An 18,036-nucleotide genomic window follows, 5' to 3' on the forward strand; every position below is an offset into this window, starting at 1 on the left:
GGGCGGGCTCCTGCTGTGCTTCCTTCTAGACAGTCATCAGCTACTCTACCTCGGTGCCTTTTCTGTTTGTTTGGGCTTTTTTGTGGGGGAGGAGGGGTGGGTCATATGGAAACACTTGAGTGGATTCTCAAGGCAGCTGCTGAGCCCCCATGGGTGTGCCGACGGGTTGCTGATGCTGTTGGAGTGGTGCAGGCAGTGGACACCTCTGGGCCCTGGGAAGGACAGGGAGCAGACTCCCCCTGCCACGGCCTCTGCTTGGATACTGGCTCTTCTTGCGGTGGTGCTACGTGACAGAGCTGCCATAACTGGGTCAGAGTGTCAGGGAGGGCCTCTGTCTGCTGCAGGCAGGCGGGGAGACGCAGCTGTTGCTGCCGAAGCTTCCAGGTGCACAGTGCTGGGTGCCACTCCCTTGCCTGAGCATCCCTGGAGGCTTAAGGTGGCAGAGGTGTGCCAGGCACCAGAGCCAGGAAGGAGCAGCATCCCCTGGCACACCACCCCTCCCAGATGGTTCACCCAGCCATGAGCCCTGTGCACGGGACCTCCCCTGCCCTTGGTGTGCAGGGACACTGCTGGTCACACCTGTGAGCCTGGCTGTCCTTCCCCACGTCTGAGTTTTCAAAGCACAGAGGGCTGACAGCAGTGGCTTTTGTCTCCAGGCACATATCAGAATCCCTGTGGGGCTTCCACCAGGCTCAGAGGCTTGGTCAGGGTACAGGTGAGTCGGCCTGCAGGGGGCTGTGGCATCTAGACATCCCAGCAGCTTCAGATGAGTTAGTGACGTACACTGGCCCAGAGGCACTGAAGACAGACTTTTGGCACTTCAGATGTGGGCTTGCTTCGACATTCATTCACATGTGTGTGCATCCTTTTAGATTCTGAGATCCAGGATCAGAGGGTGGGCTTTCGGAAGTCTGAGTAACTGACATGTGCCTTAAACATAACAAAGGTGGCCTTTTTATTATAGTGACGAGGTTGGCAATGCAAGAAAAAGAAACAGGCGCCCTGTTTAGGTCTTCATGTAGCTGAGACTCCTTACAATGGCTCTGGTTGTCCATGGCCTTGCCTTTAAGTTCCATTTCACATCTTAGCAGGGGTGGGTACCCCTAGAAGCTAACAAGGCTAAGGTTTTGCTTTTCCTCAAGGGCTTTTCAAAGGCCTGTTCTTTTTTTTTTTTTTTTTTTTCCTGGAGATGGAGTCTTACTCTGTTGCCCAGGGCTGGAGTGCAGTTGTGCAACCTCTGCCTCCCAGGTTCAAGTGATTCAGCCTCCTGAGTAGCTGGGATTATAGGCACCCATCTACCAGGCCCAGCTAATTTTTGTATTTTTAGTAGAGATGGGGTTTCACGATGTTGTCCAGGATGGTCTTGAACTCCTGACCTCAGGTGATTCCCCCACCTCAGCCTCCCAAAGCGCTGGGATTACAGGTGTGAGCCCCCACGCCTGGATAAAGACCTGTTCTTAATTGTATATTCAGATCGTACATTCATTTCTTAAGGAGGACCCCAAATGATGTAAGCTTCAGGGCCCATGCAACGGAAACAGCCTCCGCATCTTACGTGATCATCATGATTGAGAAATGAACCCTTCACTCCCAGCTACTGGTGCGCCAACTGCCAACCCAACCTCCTCTCTCTGTCCAGTCCCTGGTTCAGTGATGCTTTGGAAATTCTTGCTACTTTTGAGCTCCAACCGAAGGCCCCACTGCCTACTAGTCACAGCCACCTGGATGTCCCATCACGCCTGCAGCGTGGCATGTCCCAAGCTGCACTCATCCCTCATCTGTCACTCCCAGTCCTCCCCTTCTTTTAGCGTCCATGCTCTGGTGGAGCCTGAAGCCTGGGAGTTATTCTGCATTGCCTCCTCCTCTCATGGCCTCCCTCTCCCACCCACAGGTGACCAGTAACACATGCCTTCTCAGTGTCTTGGTTCCCCATCTCCATCCTCAAGCCCCGCCAGGTGTGGCCTGCCCTACCATCATCATGTGCTGGTTTCTGAGTTTTGTCGTGGGTTTCTCCTATCCATCCTCCAAGCAGTTTTGAGAGGGTGTTTCTACAGCAATGGAAATCTGACCCTCTCTTCTCACCCAATGTTCCAGTGTGAATGGCACTGTGTCCCCTACCTCTGTCACTGTGGTTTCAGGCACACCGGCCTCTCTCCTGAACGCTTCCCCACCCCGTTCCTCCATCTGCAAAATTCTTTGCATCCTTGAAGACCCACTCCCTCTCTGCTTCCTCTGTGAGGACTTCTCCTTACGCCCAGTTGACAACTGCCTTCTGGAATCACCATCGACCTTCACACAGATTCCTATTACACCGCTCAGACACCGGCTCAATATCACATATCTTGGAGGACAGGATTTATGCCTCATCTCAGTGCCCAGTGATGTGCTTGGCACCTAATAGGTATGCAATAACTGTTTTGTTTTTTGAGATGGAGTCTGGCTCTGTCACACAGGCTGGAGTGCAGTGACGTGATCTCAGCTCACTGCAACCTCTGCCTCCTACGTTCAAGTGATTCTCCTGCTTCACCCTCCTGAATAGCTGGGATTACAGACATGCACCTCCATGTCTGGCTAATTTTGTATTTTTAGTAGAGACAGGGTTTCACCATGGAGGTCAGGCTGGACGTCAGGTGACCTATCCGCCCACCTTGGCCTCCCAAAGTGCTGGGATTACAGGTGTGAGCCACTGCGCCCGACCCCAATGACTATTTTTTTGAGTGAATGATGGCTCTGACAGCTTGGTAGTCTGTCCTAAATTAGAAACAGGCTGGAAAAGTCTAACTTCTTCTTCACAGGCCACAGAAACCCAAGTGATTTTCAATAACAACCCAGTCTGTGTTAGAGCCAATGCCCTGGAAAATGATATTAACCTTTTAACATTTTAAATTCACGGACCCAAATAAGTTCCATTCATTATTGTAAATTCTCTTATTCAATGGCTGATTATTCATGCCTTTGGCTTCTTACTTTTCCTTATCTTAAAGCCTGTTTTAGCATCTTATAATAGTTCTAATTGGCCAAGCATAGTGGCTCATGCCTGTAATCCCAGCACTTTGGGAGGCCAACATGGACGGATCATGAGGTCAGGAGAAGGAGACCATCCTGGCCAATGTGGTGAAACCCCATCTCTGCTAAAAATATAAAAATTAGCCAGATGTGGTGGTGCGTGCCTGTAATCCCAGCTACTCAGAAGGCTGAGGCAGGAAAATTGCTTGTACCTGGGAGGTGGAGGTTGCAGTGAGCCGAGACTGTGCCACTGCAGTCCAGCCTGGCAACACAGCAAGACTCTGTCTCAAAAAAAATATAAACAATAATAATAGTTAAAATTGATCGAGCCCTAGCTATGCGTCTTCTCCTGCGTTTCACATACATTAACTGCTAGCTCATCACCTCTTCAATCTTCATTAGAACCTCAGTTAGAGAAATAAAGCTTAAACATTCAACATATTAATAAATTGAACCCAACAAGTATGAACCCTTACTTGTTACCATGTCTCCTAAAAAGCTTAGAGGGAGAAGAGATTTTAACTGCTGGATTTTAATTATCTGTGCTATAGATCTCCATTATCCACGATGGCCTTGGTCTGCCACCACTACGGGCAAGAGAGAGCTCAATGTATTGCAGCCTGAATTTTGTTCAAGGCTTTAGGGAGTATTCTTGGATTTTGCAAGCAGCAAAAACAGTCGGTTAAAAAAGAGAAGGGTCAGGTCAGGCGCGGTGGCTCATGCCTGGAATCTCAGCCCTTTGAGAGGCTGAAGTAGGCGGATCACTTGAGGTCAGGAGTTTGAAACAGGCCTGGCCAACGTGGTGAAACCTCATCTCTACTAAAAATTATTCGGGCCTGATGGCAGGCACCTGTAATACAGCTACTGGGGAAGCTGAGGCATGAGAATCACTTGAGCCCAGGAAGCAAAGGTTGCAGTGAGCCAAGATTGTGCCCCTGCACTCCAGCCTGGGAGACAGAGCAAGACTGTCTAAAAAAAAAAAAAAAAAGAAAGAAAGAAAAGTCATTGTAAAAAGAAGGAGGGAAGTGAGAAGGAGGGAAGAAAGGCACAGAAAATTATAAAAAGACCACGTGGGAAAATGGCACAGGGGAAGCAGGAAGAAAATACAGGGAGGAAGAGGAATCCCACAATCCAGGAAAACAAAGCCAGAAAAAAGAGGCACAGAGGGTCCAATTCATTTCTCATTGCACATAAAAGGATAAGAAAAGGCTTTGGAGATAGCCTCAAAACAACACCCTCTCCACACCACAAAGAGCCAGCTTCTTCCTGAATGGTACCCAATGAATAATTCCCCCATCATTTGCTCAGGATCTTTTCTTAGAGTTTAACTGCCTTGCTGAACAATGAAGTGAAAATCCTCCCCAACATGGGAATGTTTTTTTCTTCTGTCAATTTAATAAAGAAGTTGGCTAGGGACAGATGTTAACCAGATAGCCTACGATCCACTCAGATGTGTAGTGTGGGTTTCAATGCTATTCGTGGATAAAACAGCTTCGAAAGCAATCTGGAGTGACATAATGGCCCAATATTGCTTTCTGTCTGCTAAAGCAAGTGTGGTTTTGATAGGTTTTTAATATGTTTTTCAGGGTTTGAACTGCATACCATCTCTCTGTTATTCTCTGCCAGGGAATCTGAATGACAGCACTCGCCTCTAAGATTGTTTCCACTATAATTTTTCAATTTGTTCTGGTCTGAAAAATGTGTGTAAGTGAAAACAGAAAATTCAAACACTGTGTCCCCTTCAAACATTCCGTTTTAGGTTTACAAGGACTTTGCAAACCATTCTCTGTTTCTCTCCCTCTTTGGCAAATAATTTTATTTTCTGACCACCTTTACTAGCCAGAAAATATGTGCTGTATTTCCAGGAACCTCTCTCTCTTATTTTTCAGATTTTTTTTTGCTTTTTGTTCTGAGACAAAGTCTCACTCTATCACCCAGGCTGGAGTGCAGCGATGCAATCTTGGCTCACAGCAACCTCCCGGGCTCAAGTGATTCTCATGCTTCAGTGTCCCAAGTAGCTGGGATTACAGGCAGGCACAACCTCGCCTGGCTAATTTTTGTATTTTTAGTAGAGATGGGGTCTCACCATGTTGGCCAGGCTGGTATTGAACTCCTGGCCTTAAGTGATCTGCCTGCTTCTGTCTCCCAAAATGTTGGGATTACAGGCGTGAGCTACTGTGCACAGCCTTTCAGCTCTTTTTGACCTGCAATCTCGTCTTTCAGCTCTCCTACCTCCTTCGATCCTGTCCCAAAAACCTTTGGGAGAACTCAGATGGCTTCAGTATTCAAGAGAAATTTGACATCATTTTCCCAAAGAATGCAGCCCCATTGGAAATTAAGGAATACGACAGTCTCTCAAAAGTCTCTTTGCCCATCTGCTCTGGAGGGAACCGAGCCAGCCATCTCACCTTAAGCAATTATAACAGCTTAGGTTTCCTTAGAGACAGGGAGAAGAAAATGAAAAAATATTTACCCAGAGAACTCAGAAGGGATTACTGTGGAGTAATTTGCATACACTTAAATTAGCAGGGGATTGGGGTGAGGATTTTTTAGTCACTTCTACACCTGCTCCTCTCTGGATCTGAGAGGCATCGCATCCACTCTTACCTTCCTTGGCTTCACTTTATCATGGTAGTCATACTGGAAGATCCCTTTGTAGCTCAGGCCCAGCCACCATGGTATGCCCTGCTTGTCCTAGGACATCAAAAAAAGTGCATGTAATTATGGGGCTGGAGGAAGTAAACACGTGCCAAGTGGAGATTTCCTGGCTTGGGTGCCAGAGGAGGGAAAGTGCCATTTCTTTGGAATGGATGGAGCCCACCTGTCCACTTCATTCCTTAACAGATGCGCCCGCCCCTCATTGAAAGATGCTCTGTTATGTAAGAGGGTACATGGGGAGTGGTGGGGTCTGGGGTCTGGCTCTGCTCCTAATCAGCCACACAGCAGAGGTCCTTTCCCTTTAGAAATAACGAGTGAATGTCCTGCTTTCTCTCTCTCCCTCTCCCTCTTTTTTTAACTTCTAAGACTTTAGGCATTCCATGCTGGGATACCCACTCACCACAAAGGAAAATCTGTGAGATGTGAGATGTCATACCTAATAAAAGGACCCTCTGGGCAGAGAAACTGTCATTGAAGGTCAGAGCCACAGGAGCCATGGGGACTATGGAAAGTGACTCCTCTCATTTTAACAACAAATCACAGGAAAGAGTTGGCCCAGCTTTACCCAGGACCTTCCCCAGCCCTGGGGAGCATGGGCCAGAAGGTGTCACCCCAAGGTCCCGCTCACCCAAGGTCCCGCTCACCCAAGGTCCAGGCAGGGTGTTAGGATTCACGCTGTTGGACAGGTAGCAAAATGAAAGCCGAAACAGTCTCAGGACTGAATTAGAAACACCAAGTCCCTGTTTATTCCTTTTTTCCTTTTTGAGATAGAGTCTTGCTCTGTCACCCAGGCTGGAGTGCAGTGGCATGGTCTTGGCTCACTGCAACATCCACCTCCCATGTTCAAGCAACTTGCCCACCTCAGCCTCCCGAGTAGCCGGGATTGTGGCATGTGCCACCACGTCTGGCTAATTTTTGTATTTTTTTTTTTTTTTTTTTTTTTTTGAGACGGAGTTTCGCTCCTTACCCAGGCTGGAGTGCAATGGCGCGATCTTGGCTCACCGCAACCTCCGCCTCCTGGGTTCAGGCAATTCTCCTGCCTCAGCCTCCTGAGTAGCTGGGATTACAGGCACGCACCACCATGCCCAGCTAATTTTTTGTGTTTTTAATAGAGACGGGGTTTCACCATGTTGACCAGGAGGATCTTGATCTCTTGACCTCGTGATCCACCTGCCTCAGCCTCCCAAAGTGCTGGGATTACAGGCTTGAGCCACCGTGCCTGGCCTAATTTTTGTATTTTTAGTAGAGATGGGGTTTTTACCATGTTGTCCAGGCTGGTCTCAAACTCCTAACCTCAACTGGTTCGCCTACCTTGGCTTTCCAAAGTGCTGGGATTACAGGCGTGAGCCACTGTGCCTGGCCCTCTTGTTTATTCTTTTAACAGAGAACTCTTGTCACCTGAGTGTAAATTGCAATTCTATATGCAAAAAGGATGATTCTGAGTTAATTAGAGCTCCCAGAAGCTAGGATTTTATAGTGAAAGCAGCTTTTCCCTAGATATGCCCTAATAGCCAAGTTTCTAAACAATGTAATACACCCCCATCGTGGGTGTCTGGAAAACTCGAAACTGGCATAATGGTTTCAGAATATTTGTGGGGCATGAGTTGTTTCAAGATGAGCAAAAAGATAAAAGGCAAAAGAGATACATTTTGAAATTTTTTAAAGCTTCAGGGTGTATGGTTAAAAAAAAAAAACTTGAACAGTACTATAAAATTCTCGTCCTAACCCCCTGCCTCTGGGAAGTAGCTGTGTGCACTGCAAAGGCTTCAGAGAACAGAAGAGGAGGAAACCGCATGCCACTGCAACAGCGGATTGACCAGGTAAGTGCTGTCATCACACCGTAAAGCAGGGCATCCATGAGATCACAAGGCCACCAGACAGGGAGCTTGATGCAGCTGGGCCAGGCTTCCTGGATTCGTGCTCTTTTCCAAGTGAGTAAAGAACCATTGCTTATGCTTTGAGATTCTAATCACCAAACTCCCATACTCACTTGGCACTTTGAAAATCACAAGCCCTGCTCTGATCTTTAGCAAACTGAAATAAAGAGCACAGTTTTGAAGTTTCCTTGGAAGGCAGAAAGCATATATATCAGAGGCAGCCTCTCTGTCAAGTTCTAGGGCTGACAAAGAAATGGACCACAGGTTGAAGTAAGTTGAAAGATGGGATGAAGTTTCCTGCATCTCAAATTGTCTCCTCCACAGCATGCAATCTTCCTGACCAAGGTCCCCCTGAGCTCCATTTCCACCAGGAGTTATAAAGAAAAAAAAAATAATGAGGGCTGGGCACGGTGCCTCACGCCTATAATCCCAGCATTTTGGGAGGCTGAGGCAGGAGGATGACCTGAGGTCAGGAGTTCAAAATCAGCCTGGCCAACACAGTGAAACCTCGTCTTAACTAAAAATACAAAAATTAGCTGGGTGTGATGGCAGGTGCCTGTAATCTCAGCTACTCAGGAGGCTGAGGTAGGAGAATCACGTGAATCCGGGAAGCAGAGGTTGCAGTGAGCCAAGATTGTGCCACTGAACTCCAGCCTGAGAGACAGAGTGAGACTCTATCTCAAAAAAAAAAAAGAAAAAGAAAAAAATAATGAGCACTTTTGATTTGTTTGTTTAGGGGAGCTTTAGCAACCTTCACCAAATGAGTTCACTCACCTTCACTGCATAATAGTGAACCCCATAGGTTGGGAGAGATTCCACGATGCTCATGTAGCTGGAAAGACGACACGAAGAAACACACAGAACACACACAAAGCTGGTTACTCAGCAGATCTGGCATCATATACGTATTTGTGTATGTGTGTGTGATCAAGTTCTCGGAGTCATTATTTACTTGAAAACTAAATTGAAACATACCCCCACCCCTCCACTCCCAGATAGGTCTTTGGAGAGGAAATGAACAATCCTGATGTGTGATATATTAACACATACAAACACTATCCCATGCGAGCCGGAAGGGTCACTTACTTCACGATCGCTTGACCTCGTGTCTGACCGTTCAGTTTCTTGTAGTGCTCAATGACTCTGTCTTCGCTGCAATTAGAAGAAAAGAATGCTGTTAGTGGAGTCCCTAGGTCAACAGCCTAGCATCCTGCTGGCGAGGTATTTCTCAGCTCCATCTCATAAGCAGCTCCAAGGCACCAACAGCTCCTGGAAAAGTGATTTGTCCTGGAATGGCATTTCCAAGCTCAGTCTGAGTGCGACCTATTTGGATGTAGATTGACTCAAAAAATGATCTGTTTCCCCTCAAAGGACTTGCATTCTCTTTATCTTGGATTTCTTTTTTTCTTTTCTTTTTTTTTTGAGACGGAGTCTCACTCTGTCACCCAGGCTGGAGTGCAATCAGTGGTGCGATCTTGGTTGACTGCAACCTCCACCTCCTGGGTTCAAGTGATTCTTGTGTCTCAGCCTCCCAAGTAGCTGAGACTACAGGTGCGTGCCACCACACCTGGTTAATTTCTGTATTTTCAGTAGAGACAGGGTTTCATCATGTTGGCCAGGCTGATCTCAAACTCCTGAGCTCAAGTGATCTGCCCACTTTGGCCTCCCCAAATGCTGGGATTACAGGTGTGAGCCACCGTAGCTGGCTTATCTTGGATTTCTAATCAAGAAATATAAGACTGGAGCCCAAGCTGGGTGCAGTGGCTCATGACTGTAATTCCAGTGACTAGGGAGCCTGAGGTGGGCGGATCACTTGAGCCCAGGAGTTTAAAACCAGCCTGGGCAACATAGTAAGACCTTGTCTCTATCTAAAATACAAAAATTAGCCAGGTATGATGGGGTGTGCCTGTAGTCCCAGCCACTTGGCTGAGGTGGGAGGATCGCTTGAGCCCAGGAGGTTGAGGCTGCAGAGAGCTAGGATTGTGCCACTGCCCTCCAGCCTGGGTGACAGAGTGAAACCCTGGCTCAAAATAAAAAACAAAAGAACAAAAAGACTGGTGCCCAGGTTTTGCGATCAGCTCCTTGGAAGCAATGGTACCCTAAGAAGAGGAAGCAGACAGTGTTGACTATGCGTGGATACCCAGACTGAACTCCCTGGGGTCCTTCTTATCCTCATCTCCCGAGTCCTGTCCACATAGGGTCTTATGGGGGGATGGCAGGCATTGACCTTAACCCACAGCCTGCCTGCTCTGAATGAGAAGTCAGGGATGGAAGGCTTCCCAGGAGGATGGAATGTTCTGGAATTTGGGCCTGGTTAATATAAACCATGGGGCAACGAAAGCCACACAGGAACGCTTTGGGGAACAACAACAAACCAGCTACCAGACTTAGACACGAACTCCCTCCCTTTCCGAAAGCTAGTTTTTTTTTTTTTTTGAGAAGCAATCTTGCTTGTTATTCCGGCTGGAGTGCAGTAACTCAGCTCACTGCAACCTCCGCTTCACAGGTTCAAGCAATTCTTGTGCCTCAGCCTCCTGAGTAGTTGGGATTACAGGTGTGCATCATCACACATAGTTAATTTTTGTATTTTTAGTAGAGACGGGGTTTCGCGTGTTGGCCAGGCTGGTCTCAAACTCTGGGTCTCAGGTGATCTGCACATCTCTGCCTCCCAAAGTGTTGGGATTACAGGCGTGAGCCACTGCACCCAGCTGAAATCTTATTTCTACTATGACAAGAGGTTAGCTGGCTCCTTGACAGCAGTGTCAAGCCTACCCCCCGAGATGTGACTCTGGTGCCCATGGGGTAGGAGATACGGCTGCTCCCACTCCTGCCTTCGGATGGGCAGAGCCAACCTCAGGAATCCCAGGGAAGCAGGTGCAGGCAGAAAGCCTTACCCCACCTGCTGAGGTGTGGAGTCTAGACACCTCGGCCTCCCTGGTCCATCCCCAGAGCCTTGGAACCTCAGTTCTCACTCTTCTGTCTCACTCCTTGTCACCCTCCCTGTCCTCCATCAAAGCTCTGTATACCCTCAGGTTCTCATTAGAGGATCTTTATTATCTATTATTATTACTTTTGAGACAGGGGTTTGCTCTATTGCCCAGGCTGGAGTGCAGAGGTATAACCTTGACTCACTGCAACCTCCACCTCCCAGGTTCAAGCAATTCTCCTGCCTCAGCCTCCTGAGTAGCTGGGATTGCAGATGTGCACCACCAGGCCTGGCTAATTTTTGTATATTTAGTAGAGATGGGGTTTCACTACATTGGCCAGGCTGGTCTTAAACTCCTGACCTCAAATGATCTGCCTGCGCCAGCCTCCCTAAGTGCTGGGATTACAGGTGTGAGCCATCACACCGGCCCTATTATGTATTATTCGTCACTACAGGATCTACCTAAAGCCTCCTTCTACCCACATTTTTCTATTTTCATTCTTAGCAAGGTCAGCTTTGCGGTAACAGGTTCTACATGTTCATCACCTAGCCCTTGGGGGTAATTTATTTCCCTCTCAATAACTACCTTAACCTCCGATTAGTATCTTTTAATTTTAATATTCTGGAACTTGATGTGCAGAGGACAGTCAGAAGTCTTGATAAAGAAGGGTCTTTATAAATACCCAGAATGGGGGCCAGTGGGCTACAGGGGGCCTTGCTTCAGCTGGAGCCACTTTTATGGGGTCTGGACATTCTCTATTCAGAAAGGGGCAGACCCAGCCATCTCTCTCCTGGGCTCCCACGTGCCAAGGAAGTTCTATGTTACGTGTGACAAAGTTGTCTCCTGATAGATGATTACTAAAGAGCGTGTCCCCCAGGTGCAGAGCTGGCCTCACTAAATCTGCAGTGCTGTGTCAGGAGGTTCGGTGGTTCCAGTCCCTTCCATCCCACTCCTTCAGTCGACAGCTGCCTCGGAGTGTAGGAACTACCACGTGGTCTGGGGTTTTGTGAGGTTGCCTCCTAGGTCCAGGGTCAAGCAACTCAGTGTAGATAGGGGCCTTTTTCTCTTGCAGCTCTAGGGAGAGGGGGTCCCTGGGATGAGGTGAGGAGGTTCAAGTCATCATAGCATTGTAGCCGCAAACACACAGAAAGCTCCGGAGAAATACCCATGAAGGAAAGTCAAAATCACTGTCAGAAAGCCGCGCTGCTGTTTAACAACATGTCCTGACCACAGGGTTCGGGTGGCTGACAGCTGCAGAAATCTTTGCCACCCCAGTTCGCGCTGGAACGCCTGCTGTCTGAGACCATCTGTGAAGCCACAATCGTGGCCTTCTCCATCCTCAGCTTTTCCTGCTCGCTTTGCCACATGGTGGGCTCATCCTGGGATAGCAGGCTCAACCCTGACCGAGAACCTATTCTGCTCCCAGCTTGTCCCCACCTCTGCTCTGGAACTTCACAGAGGGCTGATGTGCTCTGAGCTCTGCAGACAATTTCCGCATACCCTAGATTTGGAGCAGGGACTCAAGGGGATAACTAGCAGAAATCCAGGACGCAGAGTCAGCACTGTCTGGAGGACGCAGGGTTACATGGAGGAAAAAGGCAAATGAGCAAAGCTGCCTGTGCCCGGGTCGCTGGCTGGGTTGTGTTGCTAAGTCAAACGACCTCTCTGAAGAGAAATGGGTACTGCTTGGTAAAATGCATGGGTGGTGGAAGGAGAAATAGGGGGACAGTGACATGGTTCCCTGTCTCGGATCAGCTGCTAGCCTGCTGTGCTCAGCGGTTTCGCAATGTAGAAAGATGTCCCTGCATAGCTTACTGAGGCGGTAGGGGTGGGCAGGTGGTCCCCACAAACTAGGCCTGCCGGGGAGAATCCAGGTTAGGGTCCTGATCCCACCTTGTTGTGCTCCCCTGGGTCCATCATTCTAACTTTCTGCCTCAGTTGCCTCAACAGGAAAATTGCATGGTGTGAAAAGTCCATGCTTGTCAAACGTGTGGGAAATTGAGCAGAAAGGTTTCTTGCACCATGACTCAGCATGAGTATGCTACTTTCACTGCTTTCCAATGGTGTGATGTGACTGTATATTTCCTCTCTTAATTACCATCTGAGGTAGGTTGGTGGGTGTCATCCCATTTTGCAGAGGAGAAACTGGCGAAAGCCACCTGGATGGTCACTGCACAGGCTTGGCGGGGATGTTAAGACCCACTGCCTGCAGGTTGCCCATTGAATGTGTGAACTACAGCAGGGGCAGGAGAGTCCCCGAAGAATGGTGAGGATGCCTCCTTAGTTCAGGAATGATCAGGGGACTTTGAGACTCTGGGCAACTGTGGTGAGACGGGGAGAAAGGTCTCCCCCACCAGTGAGGGGTCCTGGTTAACCTGGCTGAGTGCTGATTCTGGGGCCCAGAGAGAAAGACAGTGAACAAGCTCTGTGCACCTGCTCACTCTTCATTCTGTATCTGTCTGAAGCATGGATAGCACTTAGCCCTCGCCTTCTGGCTTTGATTTTTAGAAATCTAGATATAAGGGGTACGAAAATAGTTACGTAGAAGGAATACGTTCTAGTATTTAATAGTACAGTAGGGAAATTATAGTTAACGATCATTGGTTGCATATGTCAAAGTAGCCAGAAGAGAAGATTTGTAATGTTTCCAATACAAGGAAATAAATGTTTGTGGTGACAGATATCCCAGTTACCCTGATTTGAACACTCCACATTATGTACAGATATCAGCGTATCACATATACACCAAAAACATGTACAACTATTATGCATCAATAAGAATCAAAAATCCATATAAATAAGGTTGAACTATTAGAGCCAACACCAGCTAGCCAGCTGTGATGAAATGTTGTGGTTGTTCCAGCAGGGTGTCATCAGGAGGATCCCTGTCATTGACATTTATGCATTGGCTGGGCTGTGATGCGGACTGAAAGTCCCCCGTCCTGCCACCCTCTCAGGGCATTTAACACTGGCTTGGGCACTTATGGGTCTGAAGGGGGCTCAGGGGAAGTGCTGGCCTGGTCATGATGGTACTGGACATTCTGGCAAGCCAGCTATAGGTGAAGATGTTCATACTGAGGAGAGACAGAGGGAGTGTAGGGAGGGGAGGTGCTTCTGGGTTCGTAATCATGTGAACACAGAACAGATAATGGAGATGGTGAAGGGAGAATCCAGAGAGGTGGGGCGAGGAGAAGAAATTCAAAACTCTTGAAATGTACATAGCGGTGCTCTAAGGTATGGAAAGGAATGAACGAAGAGATGACTGAGGGACCCACACAGGACAGCTCTCAAAGGCGAGTACATTCCTCCCTGGTCCTCTCTAGTTATGTCTCACATCCCTGTGGCCTTGACCACTGAATTTTTGGAAGTGAACAGCCAGGAGGCTACAGAGGGATAAGGCCCAGCAGCATAAGGAATTCGGGAGGTGGGGAGTAGGGTCCATGAACAAGGAAACAGGACCATCATCTTGGGCTGCAAGTCTCGACATTTGGAAGGTGATGCGTGCAAAATCCCTGCAGGTTAAATAGATTTTGCTCTTTGGGGGCAGATTGTAATTAGAGAAAGCCATTATCTATCTACATCTATGTTTCCAAAAGAGGAGTGGCAATAAAACAGATGAAAGAGATGAAATGAGGGATGCCAGACACAGAAGGGAGCTCGCAGCCTAGGGCCCAGCTCCCCCGGGATGTGATTTATGAGTCAGAGTTGAATCCTGCTAATGAACCCTGCATCAAGCATGCCCCACCCCAGCCAAAGGAATCTCTGAAAGCCACCCGAGTCAATGAACAACTAGTTTACTGTCTGGAAAGTGTCCAGACAAGATGAAATGCTCATAATCCTTATATTTCAGAAACTGTCATCAAAAGCACTTACATAAGTCACATGTTGTGCTTTCCTAGGATCGACCTGGTCTGTGCTTTTGTTTTGCTTTTAAATAAAAGCAGTTGTGGCCAGGAGGTTGCTCATGCCTGTAATCCCAGCACTCTGGGAGGCTGAAGTGGGTGGATCATGAGGTCAAGAGATCGAGACCATCCTGGCCAACATGGTGAAACCCCGTCTCTACTAAAAAATGTGCAAAAAATTAGCTGGATGTGGTGGCGTGCACCTGTAGTCCCAGCTGCTCAGGAGGCTGAGGTGGGAGAATCATTTTAACCAGGCAGGCAGAGGTTGCAGTCAGCCGAGATCAAACTACCGCACTCTATTCTGGGTGACAGAATGAGACTCTGTCTCAAAACAAAACAAAACAGCAGTTGCAATGATTTCTGATAGGGAATCAGAAGGAACATCAGAGAAGCAGTTTCAGAGTTATTGAAGGGCAGTGGTCAGGGCTTAGGAGGCCAGCGAGATTGCAAAACCTTATTCAGGAATGCAAGCCCTGCCCAACTGTGGCCCAAACCACAATCTGGGAACCTTTCAAATGCCTGAATCATTCAGAATCAGTCATTTAGGGGCTGACACATGAGCTTCGGCATAATGTTACATTGCGACGAAATCAGGAGATGTGAAACATCGAGGGAAAATAAAAAAATCAATCAATCTCTTCTGCAAAGAAAAAGACCCTGGTTCTCCCACGTCTAGGAACCTCTCGCATCCTGTCATCAAATGACAGGTGTTCCAATATGAAACTCTAGCAGCACATGAAAGGCTCTCAAAGGCAGTGAAGCTTCCAAAGTGAAAATTTAGAAGGTATTCTTTTTGAAAATTTAAAAAAAAAAAAAAGAAACAGAAAAGGAGAGGTCTCATTTGCAATACTTCATTTAAGTAAATGCAGAAAACGGGCTGGGAGCAGTGACTCATGCCTGTAATCCCAGCACTCTGGGAGGCTGAGGAGGGCAGATCACCTGAGGTCAGGAGTTCAAGATCAGCCCAACCAACATGGTGAAACCCCATCTCTTCTAAAAGTACAAAAATTAGCTGGGTGTGGTGGTGCGAGCCTGTACTCCCAGCTACTCAGGAGGCTGAGGCAGGAGAATGGCTTGAACATGGAAGGTGGAGGTTCTAGTGAGCCAAGATCCCACCACTGCACTCCAGCCTGGGTGACAGAGCGAGATCCGTCTCAAAAAAATAAAAATAGATAAATAAATGCAGAAAACGGTTTCATGAAGACACACGGTACTTGATATGGCTGTGAGTCCAGGCTGGCATGTGGGAGCTGGTGGAGGGAGGGTATATTCAGTTGTCCTGTGTTGAGAAATGCTGGGTGTATGATAAAATCTATTGTTTTCTGAGAAGAACGACAGCAAGGAAGCTACTTGGGGCATTCTAAAGTAGCAAGACAGTATATGTATATCATACACTGGTTAAAACAATTCTTTAAGCACGGGCTATGTGACCCTGCCCCTGTGGCTCCCTCCTGGAGAATACTTTCTAGTTTGTCCTTGATCAGTGGTAAGTGGGCACCAGCTGCCTACATAGTTCATTGGTTCTGTGAGAAACACAGAACACCTGCTTGTTAATAATCATCACCTGTTCAGAGAGAAGAAACACGTGGGTCAGAGTCTGCTTGAGGCCCTCAGCCTGAAATACTGTCAGCACCCTGAGGCTCTCAGCTGGGAAGGCTGCTGGCCCCCAGATAGTCCCACTTTGCTGTTCTATCTGGGTGTCTGCTTCCCAATTCCCTCAGTGCCGCCTGGGTGGGGGACTCTACAGCCGAGCTGGTCTCAGTAGTCCTGTGTCCCCTCACACCCCAGGAAGGGCTCGCTCCTGGGGAAGACACCAGGGGTCTTACCAGTAGGCCAGGGAAGGGTGCTCCTTCAGGGCTTGGGTGGGCAGGGCTGGCAGCTTCTTCAAGTCACTCCTCACGACTTCATTGCTGAAAGAGAGAATGCCCAGAAATGCGCTCACCCGCTGAGAAAATAATCACATTCTCTGATCCCACCTGGGCTGGCTGCCTTGTCTGAGAGACCCCACATCTGCTTCCCTTTTAATAAAAAGCAGTGGGAAGAAGGAGCTCTCTCTTCTTATTTGCTTAATACAGATGTAAACGAAGGCAGAATACACCAAGCCCACTAACCGGCTTTCATGGAGCAGAAAGCTGGCAAAGTGCCCCCAGATGGCCAGGGGTGTCTTCCCAAACACTTCTTTCTCAGAGGGGCACAGACTGAATGCCCCTGAGCATCCCTCATCAGGAATTCAGGGAGAAAGGTCCCCAGGGGTCCCTCAGGGGTCCCCCAGGGCAGAATCCTAGGAGAAGTTCTCCAGGACCCTGCCGTTAGGCTCACAGAGCTCTGAGAATGGGCAAGCAATCTATCCAAATGCTGTTTCCTTAAGAGCATTTGCTCTGTTAATATACAAGGCTGGTTTTCACAGCTTACGTTGACCACGTGCTGGTAACTGTTTTCTGAAATCTGACAAATAAATACTGACAGAGTTTCCTTTATCTGAAATGCTTGGGAGCAAAGGTGTTTCAGATTCCGGATTTTTCAGATGTTTGAATATTTGCATTTTATATACTTACTGGTTGAGCATCACAAAACCTGAACGTCTGAAATCCGAGGCGCTCCAGTGAGCGTCATGTCGTCACTCAGAAAGTTCCAGAGTTTGGAGCATTTTGGATTTCAGATTTTCAGATGAGGGAGACTCAACTTGTAACTTTTGCTTTTGACGAGGCTCAGAAACTACTTAGAAAGTGTGAACTGCACCATCTGGAATAGGCTGAGCATCCCATATCCAAAAATCCCAGATCAGAAATGCTCCAAAATCTGACACTTTGTGAGTGCCAGGATGACGCTCAAAGGCAATGCTTACCGGAGCACTTTTGGATGGCGGATTTTCAGATTTGGGGATGCTCGACCAGTCGGCATATAATGCAAATATTCCAAAATCTGAAGGAAATCGGAAACACTTCTGCTCTCAGGTTTTATCCGTCTGGTCCTGAAAGCAGAAGTTCATTTCCCATAGACTCATGGATGCTTAGGTTTGGAGGATGCTTTAAACTCCCCTAGTTTAGCCAGCCTTCTTCAGGTGCCTGACTCCTCCCGAGACACTCAGCAGGTCGGCATTCCCTCTGGGCTGGACCACCTGTGGTGTCTGCACCCACCAACTATCTCCGGAGTGACCAGCGACAGCCACTTCGGGATGGTTCTGATATTGAAAGAGCGTTTCCCTATCCTGGTCCACCCAAGAGCCTTGGAAGCCTCAGCTGGGTTTGCAAAGGCGCACGTAGGAGAGTTCTGCCTTCGATCCGCAGTTCTGACTTGGGCTATGGTAGCAGCTTCAAGGTTGCTTATACTAATGAAGGCAAGTGCTGGCCACCAAGACCCTGGGCAGTGCCATCTAAAAAGCAATGAAACAGGAACTCAAGGTATAAATCCAAAGGAAGGAAGGAATCTCGCAGCCATAGACGGGAATTCCTGAGGTGCTTGGATGGTGGATACTCCAGCACCCGTGCTGCTAACTGGAGGATGCATCGTTCCCTGTGTCCCTGGCAAGAAACACGGCCAAGGGCAATGCAACCAGCGGTGTGATCATTTGATACCCAGTGCCACTGGGCAAAACCACAGCAATACAAGAACACATTAGTTCTCTATGTGTGTTGATAAAGAAAACATGGAGGTTATGTGACATTA

At 48.0% G+C, this 18,036-nt stretch overlaps 1 protein-coding gene across 25 annotated transcripts in view; it reads right to left on the reverse strand.

Moving 5' to 3' along the window:
- Positions 1-18,036, reverse strand: part of FRMD4A (FERM domain containing 4A) — a 696,700-nt gene that overhangs the window by 88,729 nt on the left and 589,935 nt on the right. For all 25 annotated transcript variants that reach the window (XM_054236791.2, XM_078329488.1, XM_054236787.2 and 22 more), the window contains 4 exons: positions 16,197-16,280; positions 8,628-8,693; positions 8,316-8,373; positions 5,614-5,700 (listed from right to left, as the gene is read on the reverse strand). In XM_054236791.2, the coding sequence (XP_054092766.1) occupies positions 5,614-5,700; positions 8,316-8,373; positions 8,628-8,693; positions 16,197-16,280 (295 nt within the window). The remainder of the gene's footprint in view (positions 1-5,613; positions 5,701-8,315; positions 8,374-8,627; positions 8,694-16,196; positions 16,281-18,036) is intronic.

The sequence above is a fragment of the Callithrix jacchus genome, chromosome 7 (genome assembly GCF_049354715.1).
Source record: "Callithrix jacchus isolate 240 chromosome 7, calJac240_pri, whole genome shotgun sequence".
NCBI lineage: Eukaryota > Metazoa > Chordata > Mammalia > Primates > Cebidae > Callithrix > Callithrix jacchus.